The sequence below is a fragment of the Oncorhynchus masou genome, chromosome 23 (assembly GCF_036934945.1).
Source record: "Oncorhynchus masou masou isolate Uvic2021 chromosome 23, UVic_Omas_1.1, whole genome shotgun sequence".
In the NCBI taxonomy this organism is placed as follows: Eukaryota; Metazoa; Chordata; class Actinopteri; order Salmoniformes; family Salmonidae; genus Oncorhynchus; species Oncorhynchus masou.
Genome location: NC_088234.1, coordinates 8555559 through 8577240, shown reverse-complemented (window position 1 = coordinate 8577240; position 21682 = coordinate 8555559). Strand labels below are relative to the sequence as shown.

The window sequence follows — 21682 nt, the reverse complement described above, 5'->3', positions numbered from 1 at the left end:
ACTAGTAGCCGGACTAGTAGCCGGACTAGTAGCCGGACTAGTAGCCGGACTAGTAGCCGGACTAGTCCAACGCTCTAACCACTAGGCTACCCTGCCGCCCCAGCTATGTAGCCTTTAGATGTGCCTGAGTGCAATCAGCTAGGACCAGATTCTAAGTTTGTAGATTTTTGTAAAGTCCATATTGATACATAAACACTAAACAATAATTAAGATACATTTAATAACAAGCTGATTGACAAAGTCATGACACATTTGAATCATTTAATGCTACCACCCCTCCAAATTAAAAACAGCCACCAATATCTCTGGAGACATAATTTTGGGCATTTTATTAGGATCTCCATTATCTGTTATGAAATACACACACACATAATTTCTGAAATTAGTTCTGGATTTGGGGACTGTGAAAAGACCCCTGGTGGCATGTCTGGTGGAGTAAATGTGTGCGTCAGTGCTGTGTGTAAGTTGACCATTCAAACAATTCGGAATTTTCAACACATTCATGTTTCTTATAAAAACAAGAAGTGATGCAATCAGTCTCTCCTGTACTTTTAGCCAAGAGAGACTGGCATGCATCTTATTGATATTTGCCCCCTGATTACAGTGAAGAGCTGGATGTGCCGCTCTGTTCTGGGCCAGCTGCTATTTTTTAGGTCTTTCTTTGCAGCACCTGACCAAAATGACTGAGCAATAATCAAGATGAAAGAAGATTAGAGCCTGCAGGACTTTATTTGTTAAGTGTGGTGTCAAAAAAGCAGAGCATCTCTTTATCACGGACAGACCTCTCCCCATCTTTGCAAACATTGAATCAAAATATATTGACCATGACATTTTACAATCCAAGATAACACTATGTAATTTAGTCTCCTCAACTAGCTCAATCGCCACATTATTCATGACCAGATTCAGCTGAGGTGATTTGTACCAAATTACAATGCTCTTAGTTTTAGAGATGTTCAGGACTAGTTTATTACAGGCCACCCATTCTAAAACTGACTGCAACTCTCAGTTTAGTGTTGCAGTGATTTCACAAGCTGTTGGTGCGTATAGGGTTGAATCATCAGCATACATGGACACACAGGCTTTGTATAATGCCAGTGGCAGGTCATTGGTGAAACATTTAAAATTAGTAGAGGGCCAAGAGAGTTGTCTTGCGGTACACCACACTTTACACGTTTAACATAAGAGAAACTTCCATTAAAAGAAAACTCTCTGCGTTCTATTAGATAGATGGCTCTGAAGCGACGATATGACAGAAGTTCAAAAGCCCAAACACTATTTGTTTGTGTTATGGTGAATAATATCAAAGGCTGCACTGAAATCTAACAGTACAGCTCCCACAATCTTCTTATTATCAATTTCTTTCAACCAATCAGCAGTCATGTGTCATTGCAGTACATGTTGAGTGGACTTTTCTATAACCATGCTAAAAGTCTGTTGTTAATTTGTTTACAGAGAAATAGTATTGTATCTGGTCAAAACCATTTTTTTTTTTAACATAAGGGTCGGCATCAAGCTGATTGGTCCATCCTCAGTATCTTTCCATCAAAGTTGTCAATACCAAGTAGTTTCTCATTATTGATGGACAACAATCATTTTTCCTCGTCACCCACACTAACTTAACAAAATCGATAAATATATAATGCTTTTCCTTCATTATTAGGTATTTTACTCGTGAAATTGATGGCTCATATGTTGTTGTAGGCATTTCATGCTTAAGTTTACTTACTTTGCCCATGAAATAGTAATTGGAGTAATTGGCAACATCAAAAGGTGTTGAGCCATCTGATTCAATGAACGATGTATTTGAATTAGTATTTCTTCCCATAATTTAATTTAATTTAAAGTATTCGAATGCTTTTTTTCCATTTTACTTTATAATTTATCTTTGTTTCATAGTTCAGTTTCTTGTTCTTTTTGTTTTGTTTAGTGACATGATTTCTCAATTTACATTTCAGCCAATCGGCTGTGCAGACAGACTTGTTTGCCATTCCTTTTGCATCGTCGTTCTCAACCAGATATTTTTTTAATTCTTCATCACTCCACTGGGATTTGGCAGTTTTTACAGTCATTTTCTTAAGAGAGGCAGGACCGTAGTCTAGTGGTTAAGAGAGACAAGGCCGTAGTCTAGTGGTTAAGAGAGACAAGACCGTAGTCTAGTGGTTAAGAGAGACAAGACCGTAGTCTAGTGGTTAAGAGAGACAAGACCGTAGTCTAGTGGTTAAGAGAGGCAGGACCGTAGTCTAGTGGTTAAGAGAGGCAGGACCGTAGTCTAGTGGTTAAGAGAGACAAGACCGTAGTCTAGTGGTTAAGAGAGACAAGACCGTAGTCTAGTGGTTAAGAGAGGCAGGACCGTAGTCTAGTGGTTAAGAGAGACAAGACCGTAGTCTAGTGGTTAAGAGAGGCAGGACCGTAGTCTAGTGGTTAAGAGAGGCAGGACCGTAGTCTAGTGGTTAAGAGAGACAAGACCGTAGTCTAGTGGTTAAGAGAGACAAGACCGTAGTCTAGTGGTTAAGAGAGGCAGGACCGTAGTCTAGTGGTTAAGAGAGACAAGACCGTAGTCTAGTGGTTTAGAGAGACAGGACCGTAGTCTAGTGGTTAAGAGAGGCAGGACCGTAGTCTAGTGGTTAAGAGAGGCAGGACCGTAGTCTAGTGGTTAAGAGAGGCAGGACCGTAGTCTAGTGGTTAAGAGAGACAAGACCGTAGTCTAGTGGTTAAGAGAGACAAGACTGTAGTCTAGTGGTTAAGAGAGACAAGACCGTAGTCTAGTGGTTAAGAGAGACAAGACCGTAGTCTAGTGGTTAAGAGAGACAAGACCGCAGGTGGAAGGTTCCAATCCCGTGTCCAACAGGGAAAATCTGGCAAGAAGTGCATTTGGAAAGTATTCAGACCCCTTGACTTTTTCCACATTGTTAATTCACAGCCTTATTCTAAAATGTATTAAATTGTTGTTTTTTCTCCTCATCAATCTACACAAAAATCCATAATGACATCACAATACCCCATAATGACATCACAATACCCCATAATGACATCCCAATACACCATAATGACAAAAGCAAAAACAGGTTTTTACATTTTTTAGCAAATTGATAACAAATAAACTGAAATAAATCACATTCATATAAGTATTCAGACCCTTTACTCTGTACTTTGTTGAAGCACCTTTGGCAGTGATTACAGCCTCAAGTCTTCTTGGGTATGATGCTACAAGCTTGGCACATCTGTATTTGGGTAGTTTCTCCCATTCTTCTCTGCAGATCCTCTCAAGCTCTGTCTGGTTGGACGGGGAGCGTTGCTGCACAGCTATTTTCAGGTCTCTCTAGAGATGTTCGATTGGGTTCAAGTCCGGGCTCTGGCTGGGCCACTCAAGGACATTTAGAGACTTGTCCCGAAGCCACTCCTTCGTTGTCTTGGCTGTGTGCTTAGGGTCATTGTCCTGTTGGAAGGTGAACCTTCGCCCCAGTCTGAGGTCCTGAACGCTCTGCAGCAGGTTTTCATCAAGGATCTCTGTACTTCGCTACGTTCATCTTCCCCTCGATCAAGTCTCCTAGTCCCTGCCACTGAAAAACATCCCCATAGCATGATGCTGCCACCAACCAATCTTCATTGTAGGGATGGTGCAAGGTTTCCTCAAGACGTGACGCTTGGCATTCAGGTTCATCAGACCAGAGAATATTGTTTCTCATGGTCTGAGAGTCTTTAGCTGCATTTTGGCAAACGCCAAGCGGGCCGTCATGTGCCTTTTACTGAGGAGTGGCTTCCGTCTGGCCACTCTACCATAAAGGCCTGATTGGTGGAGTGCTGCAGAGATGGTTGTCCTTCTGGAAGGTTCTCCAATCTCCACAGAGGAACTCTGGAGCTCTGTCAGAGTGACCATTGGGTTCTTGGTCACCTCCCTGACTAAGGCCCTTCTCCTCCGATTGCCCAGTTTGGCCGGGCGGCCAGCTCTGGGAAGAGTCTTCCAAACTTATTCCATTTAAAAATTATGGAGGCCACTGTGTTCTTGGATACCTTAAAATGCCCCAGACGTATTTTGGTACCCTTCCCCAGATCTGTGCCTCGACACAATCCTGTTTCGGAGATCTACGGACAATTCCTTTTGACCGCATGACTTGGTTTTTGCTCTGACATGCACCGTCAACTGTGGGACCTTATAAAGACAGGCCTTTATAGATGTCTTCTTCCTTTACAAGTTTTGAGCTGATGCTGTGGTAGATGGTGGTATATCGCATCCTTCTGGCAACAATGGCTGACACTTAAACAACGTGCCATACAATTCTGCAGCCATCACTTTTAAAAGGAAGAACCACTATAGACAGGTGTGTTTCCAAATCATGTCCATGTAATTGACTTGACCATTTACCAATTAAACTCCCAATTAAGTTGTAGAAACATCAAGACGCACCTGAGCTCAATTTTGAGTCTCATATCAAAGGGTCTGAATAAGGTATGTTTAAAAAACATTTTTTTTAATACATTTGCAAATATATCTAAAATACCTGTTTTAGCTTTGTCATTATGGAGTATGTATATGAATGTAAATGTATCAATAGATTTTTAGAATAAAGCTGTGACACAAAATGTGGAAAAAGTTAAGGGGTCTGAATACCTTCTGAATGCCCTGTGTGTGTCTCTTTCGGTGGTGATAAAAGGGGAAGTCTGTAGTGATCATTGGTATCGATGAAAGTAAATCCAAGGTCGGCTCTAGTCTTTTGGGGCCCTAAGAGATTTGGTTGGGGTGCCCCCCCGCCCCCACCATTTTGCGACGGGGAGATTTTCTTTTACAGTTTTAAAGATAATTTCCTATAACTGTACACATTTTGTAATAACATCTGAGTGAGAATGACTATCAAAAGCAACGTGCCTTGCCCGGTAGCTATTTGGCCATGATTACTATTAAGGTTAGATAGCTGGCTAGACTAACTTCCAATCTAAAAACTGTTATCTAAAATCGCTAATTGAGTGACTGACAGTGACAAACAAACTGCTGATGCACAAACACATGTCTAAATTGGACCTGGTGTATTCTACTATTTTGAGTCTTAATAGTAAGTTGAGACCCAAACTGAGCTCCTGAGATATTGTCAAACCACGTCAAGAGGCAGTCAATGAACTGTAGCTGGAGATGGACTTGACCTCCAGGCAGGCAACCAGAGCCATGTCGTCTGCATATTTGATGAGGGCCATATCGCTGTTGCTTCCTAAGAGATTTATCCTGCCTTTTTATTCACTTACTTGACAATCTCTTTGTCCTAATGTTCTTTCCTCTTTCAGTTTCTGTCCTGTTTTCTTCCTTTGTGGACATTATCCACATGCCTCAGCAGATTATTCTTTTGAGAGAATCTTTTATCACAGACGGAGCAGCCATGTTGTTTCTCTCCAGTGTGAGTCAGTTTATGCCTCGTTAGGTCCCCCTTTTGATTAAAGCTCTTCCCACAGTCACCACAGCTAAAAGGTTTCTCACCTGTGTGAGTCAGTTTGTGCCTGGTTAGGCTACCCTTCAGATAAAAGCTTTTCACACAATCACCACAGCTAAATGGTTTCTCTCCTGCGTGAGTCAGTTTGTGCAAGGTTAGGCTACCCTTCAGAAAAAAGCTTTTCCCACAGTCACCACAGATAAATGTTCTCTCTCCTGTGTGTGTCAGTTTATGCAAGCTTAGGCTACCCTTTAGAAAAAAGCTTTTCCCACAGTCACCACAGATAAATGTTTTCTCTCCTGTGTGAGTCAGTTTGTGCCTCCTTAGGTCTGCCATCCGATTGAAGCCTTTCCCACAATCACCACAGCTAAATGGTTTCTCTCCTGTGTGAATCAGTTTGTGCATGTTTAGGTGCCCTTTCCGATTGAAGCCTTTCCCACAGTCGCCACAGCTAAATGGTTTCTCTCCTGTGTGAATCAGTTTGTGCATGTTTAGGTGCCCCTTCCGATTGAATTTTTTCCCGCAGTCACCACAGCTAAATGGTTTCTCTCCTGTGTGAGTCAGTTTATGTTCAGTTAGTCTCACCTTCTGACTGAAGCTTCTGCCACAGTCAACACAGCTAAAGGGTTTCTCTCCTGTGTGAATCCTCATGTGCCTGGACAGAATTCCTTTGTGTTTGAAGGTCTTTCCACAAACTGGACAGATATAGGTTTTCCCACTGTGACAGAGTTGGACATGGGCCTTCAGTTTACAGGTGGAGTTGTTGAGTTTATTGCCGAAGCTGCATTCACTGAGTCTCTTCTTGGTGAGAGTCACATGTCTCTGCAGTTCAGCTTTCAGAGGAAACGTTGCACCACAGTCACGAAAGTGGTGAGTTTTTCTAGACGTGGTGCTGAGTTTGGAACCGCGTTCCCCCATTGGTGGGTTGGGATCCAATGGTGGACTGGGATCCAATGGTGGGCTGGGATCCAATGGTGGTCTGGGAACCAATGGTGGACTGTAGTCAAGTCCTACTGGGTCGCTGCTTACAGCTGAACTGTGGCTGGAGGCATTGTTTTGATTATCTGGAGGGTCACAGGGAATGTTAAGACCCTTAATGTGGGTCACAGTGGCAAAAGGTTTGAGATCCACTGGTTTAGAGTCTCTCTCTCTGTTCTCCACAGTCTGGGTTTGGGGAAGAGTCAAGGACTGAAGTGGGTCCCCCTGATCACATTCACTTTTCACACAGGAAGGAGTAAATATAAAGTCTTTGGTATCAAAGAGCCCTTGAAGCTGCTCTTCCTCCTGACTGGTCCTGACTTCCTCCTGTTCCTCTTTAATCTGTTTGGTCTCTGGGTCCTTCTGCCCCAGACTGGGACTCCACTCCTGCTCACAGTGCTGCTGCTCAGGGGGAACCTCCTCTTCAGAGACAGAGAGCTGCAGGGAGTCTAGAGGGAAGGAACAGATGTTATTTATATACCACATAATTAAATAGAACACTTAAATCACACAGGTGAATTAAAAATCTGATCTTTTAATTGCTTTATTGGCTGTCCATGATCTGCACCAGGGGTGTCCACCTCCTTTAGTCTACACCAGGGGTGTCCACCTCCTTTAGTCTACACCAGGGGTGTCCACCTCCTTTAGTCTACACCAGGAGTGTCCACCTCCTTTAGTCTACACCAGGGGTGTCCACCTAATTTAGTCTACACCAGGGGTGTCCACCTCCTTTAGTCTACACCAGGGGTGTCCACCTCCTTTAGTCTACACCAGGGGTGTCCACCTCCTTTAGTCTACACCAGGGGTGTCCACCTCCTTTAGTCTACACCAGGGGTGTCCACCTCCTTTAGTCTACACCAGGGGTGTCCACCTAATTTAGTCTACACCAGGGGTGTCCACCTCCTTTAGTCTACACCAGGGGTGTCCACCTCCTTTAGTCTACACCAGGGGTGTCCACCTCCTTTAGTCTACACCAGGGGTGTCCACCTCCTTTAGTCTACACCAGGGGTGTCCACCTCCTTTAGTCTACACCAGGGGTGTCCACCTAATTTAGTCTACACCAGGGGTGTCCACCTCCTTTAGTCTACACCAGGGGTGTCCACCTCCTTTAGTCTACACCAGGGGTGTCCACCTCCTTTAGTCTACACCAGGGGTGTCCACCTCCTTTAGTCTACACCAGGGGTGTCCACCTCCTTTAGTCTACACCAGGGGTGTCCACCTCCTTTAGTCTACACCAGGGGTGTCCACCTCCTTTAGTCTACACCAGGGGTGTCCACCTCCTTTAGTCTACACCAGGGGTGTCCACCTAATTTAGACTACACCAGGGGTGTCCACCTCCTTTAGTCTACACCAGGGGTGTCCACCTAATTTAGTCTACACCAGGGGTGTCCACCTCCTTTAGTCTACACCAGGGGTGTCCACCTCCTTTAGTCTACACCAGGGGTGTCCACCTCCTTTAGTCTACACCAGGGGTGTCCACCTCCTTTAGTCTACACCAGGGGTGTCCACCTCCTTTAGTCTACACCAGGGGTGTCCACCTCCTTTAGTCTACACCAGGGGTGTCCACCTAATTTAGTCTACACCCGGGGTGTCCACCTCCTTTAGTCTACACCAGGGGTGTCCACCTCCTTTAGTCTACACCAGGGGTGTCCACCTCCTTTAGTCTACACCAGGGGTGTCCACCTAATTTAGTCTACACCAGGGGTGTCCACCTCCTTTAGTCTACACCAGGGGTGTCCACCTCCTTTAGTCTACACCAGGGGTGTCCACCTCCTTTAGTCCCGGGGCCTCATTCGGTCTTCAACGAGGTCCGCCTGGGAAAATGTGTTATATTTCCTCGCTGTCAAAATGAGACAAAAAAATAAAGACTTTGATGCATGTTTTTATTTTATTTTTTATGTTCGATGTTCCCCGACTGTCTAGCTTTCATTTCGCTGATTATTAACGAGAGTCAAGAAAACTCTACGGATACAGGATATAGGACTGCTTGATGTATGGCGCCACTTCCACATGTCAGATATGCTTTTTACTCACTGAATTACTCCAGGTTAGATTACTTTTTCCACGTACATGGTCGAATGACACAGAGGCTTAAAGGATTGTAGGATCCGGCAGAGAGAATTAATCATATTCCACCATAAGCAAACAAGAAAACGCAGAGGCGGCGCTCCTAGTGGCCGGGGACTTCAATGCAGGGAAACTTAAAATCAGTTTTATTTCTATCAGCATGTTAAATGTGCAACCAGAGGGAAAATACTTCTGGACCACCTTTCCTCCACACACAGAGAGGCGTACAAAGCTCTCCCTTGCCATCCATTTGGCAAATCTGACCATAATTCTATAATTCTGCTTACAAGCAAAAAATAAATAAACTAGGAAGCACCAGTGACTCAGTCAACAAGGAAAGTGGGCAGATGGAGCAGATGGAGCAGATGGAGCAGATGCTAAGCTACAGGACTGATTTTTTTACGTTGTTTTTTCTAGCACAGACCGGAATATGTTCCGGGACTCTTCCGATGGCATTGAGTAGTACACCACATCGGTCACTGGCTTCATCAATAAGTGCATCGAGGACGTCGTCCACACAGTGACTGTACGTGCATACCCCAACCAGAAGCCATGGGTTACAGGCAACATCCGCACCGAGCTAAAGGGTAGATGTGCCGCTTTCAAGGAGCGGGACTGTAACCCACAAGTGACACAAGCATACCAAATGAGCTAAATTACTTCTATGCTCACTTCTGGATCCTGGACTTCCTGACGGGCCGCCCCCAGGTGGTAAGGGTAGGTAACAACACATCCGCCACGCTGATCCTCAACACGGGGGCCCCTCGGGGGTGCGTGCTCAGCCCCCTCCTGTACTTCCTGCTCACTCATGACTGCCAGGCACGACTCCAACACCATCATTAAGTTTGTTGATGACCCCATTCTCATCTGCGGGGCTGTAGTGGAGCAGGTTGAGAGCTTCAAGTTCCTTGGTGTCCACATCACCAACAAACTATCATGGTCCAAGCACACCAAAACAGTCTTGAAGAGGGCAAAACCTATTCTCCCTCAGGAGACTCAGGAGATTTGATATGGGTCCTCTGATCCTCAAAAAAGTTATAGAACTGCACCATCAAGAGCATCCTAAGTGGTTGCATCACTGCCTGGTATGGCAACTGCTCTGCCTTCCGACCGCAAGGCACTACAGAGGGTAGTGCGAACGGCCCAGTACATCACCGGGGCCAAGCTTCCTGCCATCCAGGACATCTATACCAGGCGGTGTCAGAGGAAGGCCCTAAAAATGGTCAATGACTCCAGCCACCCTCGTCATAGACGGTTCTCTCTGCTACCGCACAGAAAGTGGTACCAGATCGTCAAGTCTGGGTCAAAAAGGCTTTCCCCCCCCACAAGCCATATGACTCCTGAACAGCTAATCAAATGGCTACCCAGACTATTTGCATTGCATTTTCTATTAAAACCAACCATGCGGTTAAGGGCTTGTAAATAAGCATTTCACTAAGGTCTACTACACCTGTTGAAATTTGGCGCATGTGACAAATCAAATTTGATAAACGGATATGAAAGTTTATCTGGAACAGAATTAGAATTAGACCAAAATACAGGGTGTGGCCTCACCATGACATCACTCAGACATGGTTTAGGGTAGTTCAGCAAATTAATTTAGGCAGAGAGGTCAAACCAGGCCTAACAGATTATTAATTTCTCTCTTAAGACATGGTTTAGGGTAGTTCAGCAAATTCATTTAGGCAGAGAGATCAAACTGCTGAGCCAGCATACGACCCCAGCTTCATCCCTGCAACTCAGGATAGCAGAATTGAACAGTGGACGCAGAGGCATCACATCATTTTTTTACAATTATAAGGAAGATTCCAGGACGTAAGTAAAAAACACATGGTTTGGATAAACAAGACGTTTACCTGCAGGTTTGGCTCAAATTCTTAAAATAAAATAAAAGTGACACCTCGAAAATTGATCCAAGTATTCACTAATGCATAGAAATTGGGGAGATCAAAACAACTATTTCAAACCTTTACTTGGGTATTGTATCCTCAAAAAAACCCACTACAAACTAAACTCAGCAAAAACAAAGAAACGTCCCTTTTTCAGGACCCTTGTCTTGCAAAGATAATTTGTTTAAAAAAAAATCCAAATAACTTCACAGATCTTCATTGTAAAGGGGTTGAACACTGTTTTCCATGTTTGTTCAATGAACCATAAACAATTAATGAACATGCACCTGTGGAACGGTCGTTAAGACACTAACAGTTTACAGATGGTAGGTAATTAAGGTCACAGTTATGAAAACTTAGGACACTAAAGAGGCCTTTCTACTGACTCTGAAAAACACCAAAAGAAAGATGCCCAGGGTCCCTGCTCATCTACGTGAACGTGCCTTAGGCATGTTGCAAGGAGGCATGAGGACTGCAGATGTGGCCAGGGCAATAAATTGCAATGTCCGTACTGTGAGACGCCGATACAGGGAGACAGGACATGCAGCTGATTGTCCTCACAGTGGCAGACCACGTGTAACAACACCTGCACAGGATCGGTACATCCGAACATCACACCTGCAGGACAGGTACAGGATGGCAACAACAACTGCCCGAGTTACACCAGGAACGCAATCCCTCCAACAGTGCTCAGACTGTCCGCAATAGGCTGAGAGAGGCTGGACTGAGGGCTTGTAGGCCTGTTGTAAGGCAGATCCTCACCAGACATCACCAGCAGCGACATCGCCAATTGGCACAAACCCACAGTCGCTGGACCAGACAGGACTGGCAAAAGTTTATCTTCACTGAGGAGTCGCGGTTTTGTCTCACCAGGGGTGATGGTTGGATTCGCATTTGTCGTCGAAGGAATGAGCCTTACACCGAGGACTGTACTCTGGAGTGGGATCGATGTGGAGGTGAAGGGTCCGTCATGGTCTGGGGCGGTGTGTCATAGCATCATCGGGCTGAGCTTGTTGTCATTGCAGGCAATCTCAACGCTGTGCGTTACAGGGAAGACATCCTCCTCCCTCATGTGGTGCCCTTCCTGCAGGCTCATCCTGACATGACTCTCCATCATGACAATGCCACCAGCCATACTGCTCGTTCTGTGTGTGATTTCCTGCAAGACAGGGATGTCAGTGTTCTGCCTCCTCCATGAGGAGGAGATGCACTGCAGTACTTAGTATCTGGTGTGGCCACCAGCTGCATTGCCTGTTACTTTTGATTTTGATCTCATCTTTGTTAGGGACACATTGTTCCATTTCTGTTAGTCACATGTCTGTGGAACTTGTTCAGTTTATGTCTCATATGTTGAAACCTATGTTCATACAAATATTTACGCATGTTAAGTTTGCTGAAAATAAACGTAATTGACAGTGAGAGGACATTTACATTACATTTAAGTCATTTGGCAGACGCTCTTATCCAGAGCGACTTACAAATTGGGACGTTTTTTTTTTGCTGAGTTCATATTAAACAGAATTGGAGGAGGAACTTAACGTTAACACCCATTCACGGTAAAGGTTCAAAACAACTTAAAAAAAAAAAAGCCTAAACAGTTTAGTTAATTGAGTATAACTATAGCTAACTATCAGTATTATCGTTACATACAAACCTATTCTACATAGTTGTATCTCTGGTGTCCTCTGCAGCAGTCTCCGTAGCCGATCATTCTCCTCCTGGTATTCCACTACCGTTTTCTCAACTGCCCCGAAAATCTCCACAGCAGCCGCCGTTAAACATTCATTTAAAAACACACGAAACAACTGTAGTTTAGACGTTTTCAGTGGACTGAGAATTGGGTGTTCAGCTAGTACGGCTTCTTGACATGGGTTCTCCAGATCACATTCACTTTTCACACAGGAAGGAGTGAATATGGAGTCTTTGGTATCAAAGAGCCCTTGAAGCTGCTCTTCCTCCTGACTGGTCCTGACTTCCTCCTGTTCCTCTTTAATCTGTTTGGTCTCTGGGTCCTCCTGTCCCAGACTGGGGCTCCACTCCTGCTCACAGTGCTGCTGCTCAGGGGGAACCTCCTCTTCAGAGACAGAGAGCTGTAGGGGTTCTGGAGGGAAGGAGAGGAGGAGCAGAGGTTACCTATACAGCATAGAATTAAATAGAACACTTGAATGATACACACGAATTCTAGATCTCTGTGATCTATATAGTCAGGGAGGAGTAGAACCTCTAGCCTCATGGTTGAAGCCTGTGCCTGAGGTTGAGCAGAGGGTCCATTGAAAATACGGTACAATAACTTTCAACCAACCTTTACTTTCTGATACTTTATTCTCGATTTAGAAGGCACCGGTGTCTTACAAAACCATAGATGTTTTATACCCCTCGTTTGCTGCCGGACTTCTCACATTTCCCAGCATCTTTTCTGGAACTAGTCATTCGTTAATCTCGGTTACCCAGAAATAATATCATCTAGTGAAAGTTTGTCATTTCAAATCAAATCAAATTTATTTATATAGCCCTTCGTACATCAGCTGATATCTCAAAGTGCCGTACAGAAACCCAGCCTAAAACCCCAAACAGCAAGCAATGCAGGTGTAGAAGCACGGTGGCTAGGAAAAACTCCCTAGAAAGGCCAAAACCTAGGAAGAAACCTGGAGAGGAACCAGGCTATGTGGGGTGGCCAGTCCTCTTCTGGCTGTGCCGGGTGGAGATTATAACAGAACATGGCCAAGATGTTCAAATGTTCATAAATGACCAGCATGGTCCAATAATAATAAAGCAGAACAGTTGAAACTGGAGCAGCAGCACGGCCAGGTGGACTGGGGACAGCAAGGAGTCATCATGTCAGGTAGTCCTGAGGCATGGTCCTAGGGCTCAGGTCCTCCGAGAGAGAGAAAGAAAGAGAATATCCTGTTTTACTTCTGCAGAGTGGGGATGCTGTTAACAATTGTGATAAAGTCTCCTCCCTGGGGAAATGTAAACTCTTGGCCAAACTCATCCCGTCTGCTAATTTCTCCCGTGTTAAGTCCAAAATGCACATTTTTGTTTACATAAATTTTTACAATAGAGCCTATTTTGGCAGTGCAATCCGTTTATCATCCACACACACAGGCTTGAAAAATCACAGCATCAGGGTTAAGATTTTGCTTCAATGGAACTAAGGGGCCTAGCCCGATTCATGAAAAACAGCCCGGACTGTTATTCCTCCTCCACCAAACTTTACAGTTGCCACTATGCACTGGGGCAGGTAGCGTTGCCCTGGCATCCGCCAAACCCAGATTTGTCCGTTGGACTGCTTGATGGTAAAGCGTGATTCATCACTCCAGAGAATGCGTTTCCAATGGCGGCGAGCTCCAGTCGACGCTTGGCATTGCACATGGTGATCTTAGGCTTGTATGCGGCTGCTCGGCCATGGAAACCCATTTCATGAAGCTCCCGACTAACAGTTATTGTGCTGACGCTGCTTCCAGAGGCAGTTTGGAACTCGTAGTGAGTATTGCAACCAACAATTTTTTAAGCGCTTCACACTTCAGCACTCAGAAGTCCCATTCTGTGAGCTTGTGTGGCCTACCACTCCGAGGCTGAGCCATTGTTGCTCCTAGAGGTTTCCACTTCACAATAACAGCACTTACACTTGACACAGGGCAGAAATGTGTTGGCGTCCTATGACAGTGCCACGTTGAAAGTCAATGAGCTCTTCAGTAGATTTTGTGAGGTGTGGTGTCAACAAAACAAAGGAGATGATCGTGGACTTCAGGAAACAGCAGACCCCTATCCACATCGACGGGACAGTAGTGGAGAGGGTAGTACATTTTTTTTTGCATGGCTGTGTGTTCAATTTTATACACCTGGCAGTTTATGAATAGCCGAATCCACTAATTTGAAGGGGTAGGGAAAGGGGGATCAGAGAGGTGCGGGGGGAACAGTGGGTGAACTGCCTTGCTCAGGGGCAGAAAGACAGATTTTTACCTTGTCAGCTGGGGGATTCTATCCAGCAACCTTTCGGTTACTGGCCCAACGCTCTAACCACTAGGCTACCTGCCTCTAACCACTAGGCTACCTGCTTTAACCACGCCTTAACGGTATTAATTGAGTAGACCTATAGCTAACTAGCAGTAGATCTACATACTAACCTATTCTACATATTTGTATCTCCGGTGTGATCCGCAGCAGTCTCCGTAGCCGATCATTCTCCTCCTGGTACTCCACTACCGTTTTCTCAACTGCACCGAAAATCTCCACAGCAGCCGCCAATAAACGCTCATTTAAAAACACACGAAACGACTGTAGATGGGACATGTTTCAGTCGAATGAGAGTTGGGTATTCGGCTAGTATGGTTTCGTCCAAGAGGAAATAATGGTGTTCACAAACAAAAGAAACCCGCTGCTGTTGTATTAGTGGCAAGACTGTTATCGGGGCAAGTCTGCCACGATACAATAGTCCACGACGCGACGGTACATAATAGCACAACCTGAGAACAGTCTTGGTTTCTACTAGTTACCACAGCACAAAGTCAACATATCGTGCAGATGGCTATATCGTCAACATTTATGATAACAAAATATAGCTTTTTGGTCGTAATTTAAGGTTAGGTATAAGTGGTTAGGTTTTAAATCACATTATAATAACATACAATATAGAAATAGACGGTGTTTATGACTTTGTGGCTGTGTTAACAAGTAACGACCCCGCCGCTACAGGGTTAGTGGAAAAAATCTTTGCCGCTGATCCGTTTCACTTCCGCATTGTCTTCTTCTTCTGTAATATCAGCGGGAGGAGATCCCATAAGTACAACACAGTGCCCCACGTGGATGGGGTTTTACTACAAGGTACAGACCAGTGAGAGTGGAAAGAAATAACTACAATATGGTGGAAAACGTTATATTAACTAATAGGGGGATCTAGGATGATCATTAATCATATGAACCGAATTAAAAGATAACACATTGCAACACAGGCAACTCCTGACAACTGCAACCAAATTGGGACTGATGTGACATCTTGCACTAAACCAGAGAATATTAATAGCAATCATCATTTTCTTGAGGAACAGAATCAGAACCGCGAATAAAAGTGATCTATAATGTTCCGGAACAGAACCATTATTTTAAAAGCTAGGGAACCGGTTAATTACATTAATTTACGTTCCAGGCATTTTTTCCAGCCGCACAAAAAAATGCAACAAAGTACCTATGCAAAGCTCTTACTCTGTCACTCAAAAACGTATTCCAGTGTCTGCCTGCCACCTGAAAATCTTTGCCAGTGCACGTCTCAGTGGGGCGTATGTATGTGTAGGTTACCTGCCCCTTCCTCTCCGGAGCATAGGTTACTGCGCCTGCCGTACTGACGTTACAAGCGTGATTAAGAAATTAGGGCGATTTTTCATTAGAGAATAAATGTTTCACTTTTTTGATACTATAGTTATCACATTATACAATGGATTTATTTACTACAAAAAGGGTCAAACGTATTTAAATATTTATTCTGGTGCCGCTCTGCACACACAAGGTCGATAGCTAGCTAGCTCTGGTCCAACGTTAAGCCAACTCTCAGAAGTTTAATTACGTTCAAAGCTCCTTCATAGATGCTGTTCCTCATAGGTGTATTTCTGTGGGCTTATTTCAGAAAAGCAAGATGCCCAGCACCAGAGTAAAAGTAAAGATACCTTAATACAAAATGACTCAAGTAAAAGTGAAAGTCACCCAGTAAAATACAACTTGAATAAAAGTCTAAAATATTTGGTTTTAAATATACTTAAGTATATTATGAGCATCCATTCAACCACACCCTTCTCATTAACCTGTGGTGGGCTATTCACCATTTTTGATGAATAAAGAGAAAAATTATTGATTATTATTATATTATTATTTGTGCCCTGGTCCTACAAGAGCTCTTTGTCATTTCCATGTAACTCGTGCTATCAAAATAGTCCTGTAGCTTAGCATCTGCTACATCTGACCACTTTTTTATTAATCTAGTCACTGCTGCTTCCTGGTTTAATATTTGCTTGTAAGCAGGAATCAGGAGAATGGAATTATGGTCAGATTTACCAAATGGAGAGCGAGGGATAGCTTTGTATGCGTCTCTGTTTGTGAAGTATAGGTCGTCCAGAATTATTTTCCCTCTGGTTGCACATTTAACATGCTGATAGAAATTTGGTTAAACTGATTTAAGTTTCCTGCATTAAAGTCCCTGGCTACTAGTGTAACGGTTGTCTTTGGTGGAAGGAGAGGAGGACCAAAGCGCAGCGTGGTAAGTGGTCAAGATCATATTTATTTAAACTCAGAACACTAAACAAAATAACAAAGAGAATGAAACGAAACCGAAACAGTTCTGTAAGGTGACGAAAAACACTAAACAGAAAATAATCACCCACCAAACACAGGTGGGAAAAGGCTGTATGATTCTCAATCAGAGACAACGAACGACACCTGCCTCTCCTGACTGACGGGCGGCTCTGGCAGCTCCTGACTGACGGGCGGCTCAGGCAGCTCCTGACTGACGGGCGGCTCTGGCAGCTCAGGACAGACGGGCGGCTCTGGCAGCTCAGGACAAACGGGGCGGCTCTGGAAGCTCAGGACAGACGGGCGGCTCTGGCAGCTCAGGACAGACGGGCGGCTCTGGAGGCTCAGGACAGACGGGCAGCTCTGGCAGCGCTGGACAGGAGGGAGACTCTGGCAGCACTGGACAGCAGGGAGACTCTGGCAGCACTGGACAGCAGGGAGCACCTGGAGGGAGGAGACAGAGAGACAGCCTGGTGCGTGGGGCTGCCACCGGAGGCCTGGTGCGTGGGGCTGCCACCGGAGGCCTGGTGCGTGGGGCTGCCACCGGAGGCCTGGTGTGTGGAGGAGGCACCGGATGAACCGGACCGTGGAGGCGCACTGGAGGTCTCGAGCACCGAGCCTGCACAACCTGTCCTGGCTGGATACTCCCTGTAGCCCGGCCAGTGCGGCGGGGTGGAACAGACCGCACTGGGCTGTGCTGGCGAACCAGGGACACCGTGCGTAGGGCTGGAGGACACCGTACGCCTCACGGCATAACACGGTGCCTGCCCGGTCCACCTCTCTCCACGGTAAGCACGGGGAGTTGGCTCAGGTCTCCTACCTGACTTAGCCACACTCCCTGTGTGCCACACTCCCTGTGTGCCCACCCAATACATTTTTGGGGCTGCCTCTTGTCCCTGTTGCGCTGCCGTGTTCATGTCGCCAACTCCATTCTCCTGTAACTCTTCTCACACTGCTCCAGAGAATCCTAGGCAGCTCGTCATTCGCCCTGGGTCGACCGACCACCTCTCTATTTGGTCCTATATTGTCACCAAACACAGGTGGGAAAAGGTTACCTAAGTATGATTCTCAATCAGAGACAACGACAGACACCTGCCTCTGATTGAGAACCATACTAGGCCAAACACGTAGAATATATAACATAGAAAAAAGAACATAGACAACCCACCCCAACTAACGCCCTGACCAACCTAAAACAAAGACACAACAAAGGAACTAAGGTCAGAACATGACAACTAGGTGCACCGCCTCTGGGTGAGCGTTTTCTTGTTTGCTTATGGCGGAATACAGCTCATTCAATGCTATCTTAGTGCCAACTTCTGACTGAGTTGGTATGTAAACAGCTACGAAGATTACAGATGAGAACTCTCTCAGCAGGTAGTGTGGTCTACAGCTTATCATGATATACTCTACCTCAGGTGAGCAATAGCTCGAGACTTCCTTAGATATAGTGCACCATCTGTTATTTACAAAAATAAATAGTCCGCCGCCCCTTGCAGCAGTTCTATCCTGCCGGTACATCGTATAACTAGCCAGCTGTATGTTGATATTGTCATCGTTCAGCCATGACTCCATGAAGCATAAGATGTTACAGTTTTTAATGTCCCGTTGGTATTTTAATCTTCCATGTAACTTGTCGATTTTATTGTCCAAAGATTGCACGTTTGCTAGTAGAATTGAGGGAAGTGGGGGTTAATTCAATCGCCTACGAATTCTCAGAAGGCAGCCTGCTCACCGGCCCCTCTTTCATGCAGATCACGAGGGAGTCGTATATCCTCTGCCTCGGGTTCAACAGAGTCGGGAAAGAAGAAAAAGGATTTTGCTAGTCCGTGGTGAGTAATCGCAGTCCTGATGTCTAGAAGTTATTTTCAGTCATAAGAGACAGTAGCAGAAACATTATGTACAAAATAAGTAAAACAATTAAGTTACAAACAATGCAGATAAACAAACAAAAAACACAATCGGTTGGGGGCACGTAAAACGCCTTCTGCTCTGGCACCATCTCCAGTGTCATCTTACTTACTTTTTAAATGAGCGTTTAACCGCGGCTGCTGTGGAGATTTTCGGGGCAGTTGAGAAAACGGTAGTGGAGTACCAGGAGGAGAATGATCGGCTACGGAGACTGCTGGGGATCACACCAGAGATACAACTATGTAGAATAGGTTCGTATGTAAACCTACTGATAGTTAGCAATAGTTATAATCAATGAATACTGTTTTTAATATAGATTATTCAATTGTTGACATCAATAATTGCCGAATTCCCAATATATTAGCATATGGTTATCATAATTAACACTGAAAACCAATCAGCTTCAAGTGACCACTTTTCCCTGAAATAATGTTGATTGCAGGTGGCAGAAGCCATTAACGTGCTGCACATTTAACACAGATAGAATAACGAGACAGATATGTACACTGCTGGTCAAATGTTTTAGAACACCTACTCATTCAAGGGTTTTTTCTTTATTTTTACTATTTTCTACATTGAAGAATAATAGTGAAGACATCAAAATATGAAATAACAAATATGGGAATCATGTAGTAACCAAAACAGTGTTATATTTTATATTTGAGATTCTTCAAATAGCCACCCTTTGCTTAATGGCAGCTTTGCACACTCTTGGCATTCTTTCAACCAGCTTCACCTGGAATGCTTTTCCAACAGTCTTGAAGGAGTTCCCACATATACTGAGCACTTGTTGGCTGCTTTTCCATCACTCTGCGGTCCGACTCATTCCAAACCATCTCAATTTGGTTGAGTACTAGGATTATTGAGGCCAGGTCATCTGATGCAGCATTCCATCACTCTCCTTCTTGGTAAAATAGCCCTTACACAGCCTGGAGGTGTTTTTACAGTTCATTGACTACAGCTCAGCATTCAACACCATAGTACCTTCAAAGCTCATCATTAAGCTTGAGGCCCTGGGTCTCAACCCCACCCTGTGCAACTGGGTCCTGGACATCCTGAAGGGCCGCCCCCCCCAGATAGTGAAGGTAGGAAACAACATCTCCACTTCGCTGATCCTCAACACGGGGGCCCCACAAGGGTGCGTGCTCAGCCCCCTCCTGTACTCCCTGTTCACCCATGACTGCGTGGCCAAGAACGCCTCCAACTCAATCATCACGTTTGCAGACGACACAACAGTAGTAGGCTTGATCACCAACAACGACGAGACAGCCTATATGGAGGCACTCGGAGTGTGGTGAGGAGATGATCGTGGACTTCAGGAAACAGCAGAGGGAGCACCCTCCTATTCACATCGACGGGATAGCAGTGGAGAAGGTGGAAAGCTTTAAGTTACTTGGCGTACACATCACAAACAAACTGAAATGGTCCACCCACACAGACAGTGTGGTGAAGAAGGCGCAACACTGCTACAATCCAGAAGGCGAGGTCAGTACAGGTGCATCAAAGCTGGGACCGAGAGACTGAAAAACAGCTTCTATCTCAAGACAATCAGTCTGCTAAACAGCCATCACTAACTCAGAGAGGCTGCTGCCTACATTGAGACCCAATTACTGGTCACTTTAATAACTGGATCACTAGTCACTTTAAACAATGCCACTTTAATAATGTTTACAAATCTTACATTACTCAGATCATATGTACAGTTTAAGTTGGAAGTTTACATACACTTAGGTTGGAGTCATTAAAACTCGTTTTTCAACCACTCCACAAATTTCTTGTTAACAAACTATAGTTTTGGCAAGTCGGTTAGGACATCTACTTTGTGCATGACACAAGTCATTTTCTCCAACAATTAATAACAGACAGATTATTTCACTTATTCACTGTATTGGAGTTGTGCTCCAGTGGGTCCGAAGTTTACATACACTAAGTTGACTGTGCCTTTAAACAGCTTGGGAAATTCCAGAAAATTATGTCATGGCTTTAGAAGCTTCTGAAATTGTAGACCTCCACAAGTCTGGTTCATCCTTGGGAGCAATCTCCAAACACCTGAAGGTACCACGTTCATCTGTGCAAACAATAGTATGCAAGTATAAACACCATGGGACCACACAGCCATCATACCACTCAGGAAGACATTCTGTCTTCTAGAGATAAATGTACTTTGGTGTGATAAGTGCAAATCAATCCCAGAATAACAGCAAAGTACCTTGTGAAGATGCTGGAGGAAACAGGTACAAAAGTATCTATATCCACAGTAAAGCAGACTACGGTTTGCAACTGTACATTGGGCCAAAGATCGTACCTTTTGGAGAAAAATCCTCTGGTCTGATGAAACAAAAATAGAACTGTTTGGCCATAATGACCATCATTATGTTTGGAGGGAAAAGGGGGAGTCTTGCAAGCCGAAGAACACCATCCCAACTGTGAAGCACGGGGATGGCAGCATCATGTTGTGGGGGTGCTTTACTGCAGGAGGGACTGGTGCACTTCATAAAATAGATGACATCATGAGGATGGAAAATTACGTGGATATATTGAAGCAACACCTCAAGACATTAGTCAGGAAGTTAAAGCTTGGTCGCAAATGGGTCTTCCAAATGGACAATGACCCCAAGCATACTTCCAAAGTTGGCTTCAGGACAACAAAGTCAAGGTATTGGAGTGGCCATCACAAAGCCCTGACCTCAATCCTATAGAAAATGTGTGGGCAGAACTGAAAAAATGTGTGCGATCAAGGAGGCCTACAAACCTGACTCAGTTACACCAGCTCTGTCAGGAGGAATGAGCCAAAATTCAACCAAACTTATTGTGGGAAGCTTGTGGAAGGCTACCCGAAACGTTTGTCCCAAGTTAAGCAATTTAAAGTCAATGCTACCAAATACTAATTGAGTGTATGTAATCTTCTGACCCACTGGGAATGTGATGAAAGAAATTAAAGCTGAAATAAATCTTTCTCTCTACTATCATTCTGACATTTCACACCCTTAAAATAAAGTGGTGATCCTAACTGACCTAAGATAGGGAATTGTTACTAAGATTAAATGTCAGGAATTGTGAAAAACTTGAGTTTAAATTAATTTGGCTAAGGTGTACGTAAACTTCCGACTTCAACTGTATATACTGTATTTTATACCA

At 44.6% G+C, this 21682-nt stretch overlaps 1 protein-coding gene across 1 annotated transcript; it reads right to left on the bottom strand.

Annotated features, from left to right (window-relative positions):
• Positions 1 to 5273: 5273 nt before the first annotated feature.
• LOC135511239 (zinc finger protein 497-like) lies at positions 5274 to 17550 on the bottom strand. The gene is made up of 4 exons (XM_064932863.1): positions 17454 to 17550; positions 17219 to 17359; positions 12009 to 12455; positions 5274 to 6847 (listed from the first exon to the last, which is right to left on the bottom strand). Exons 1-4 carry the CDS (start codon positions 17548 to 17550, stop codon positions 5274 to 5276), a joined length of 2259 nt encoding a protein of 752 aa, XP_064788935.1.
• Between the last annotated feature and the right edge of the window lie 4132 nt (positions 17551 to 21682).

Excerpts from the sequence above, each read along its gene's own strand:
- LOC135511239 (XM_064932863.1), bottom strand. The coding sequence starts at position 17,550 with ATGAACACGGCAGCGCAACAGGGACAAGAGGCAGCCCCAAAAATGTAT. Across the intron at positions 17,360-17,453 it reads AGGGAGTGTGGCTAAGTCAG|CCCTACGCACGGTGTCCCTG; the intron begins GTAGGAGACCTG and ends GGTGTCCTCCAG. Across the intron at positions 6,848-12,008 it reads GATACAACTATGTAGAATAG|ACTCCCTGCAGCTCTCTGTC; the intron begins GTTTGTATGTAA and ends CCTTCCCTCTAG.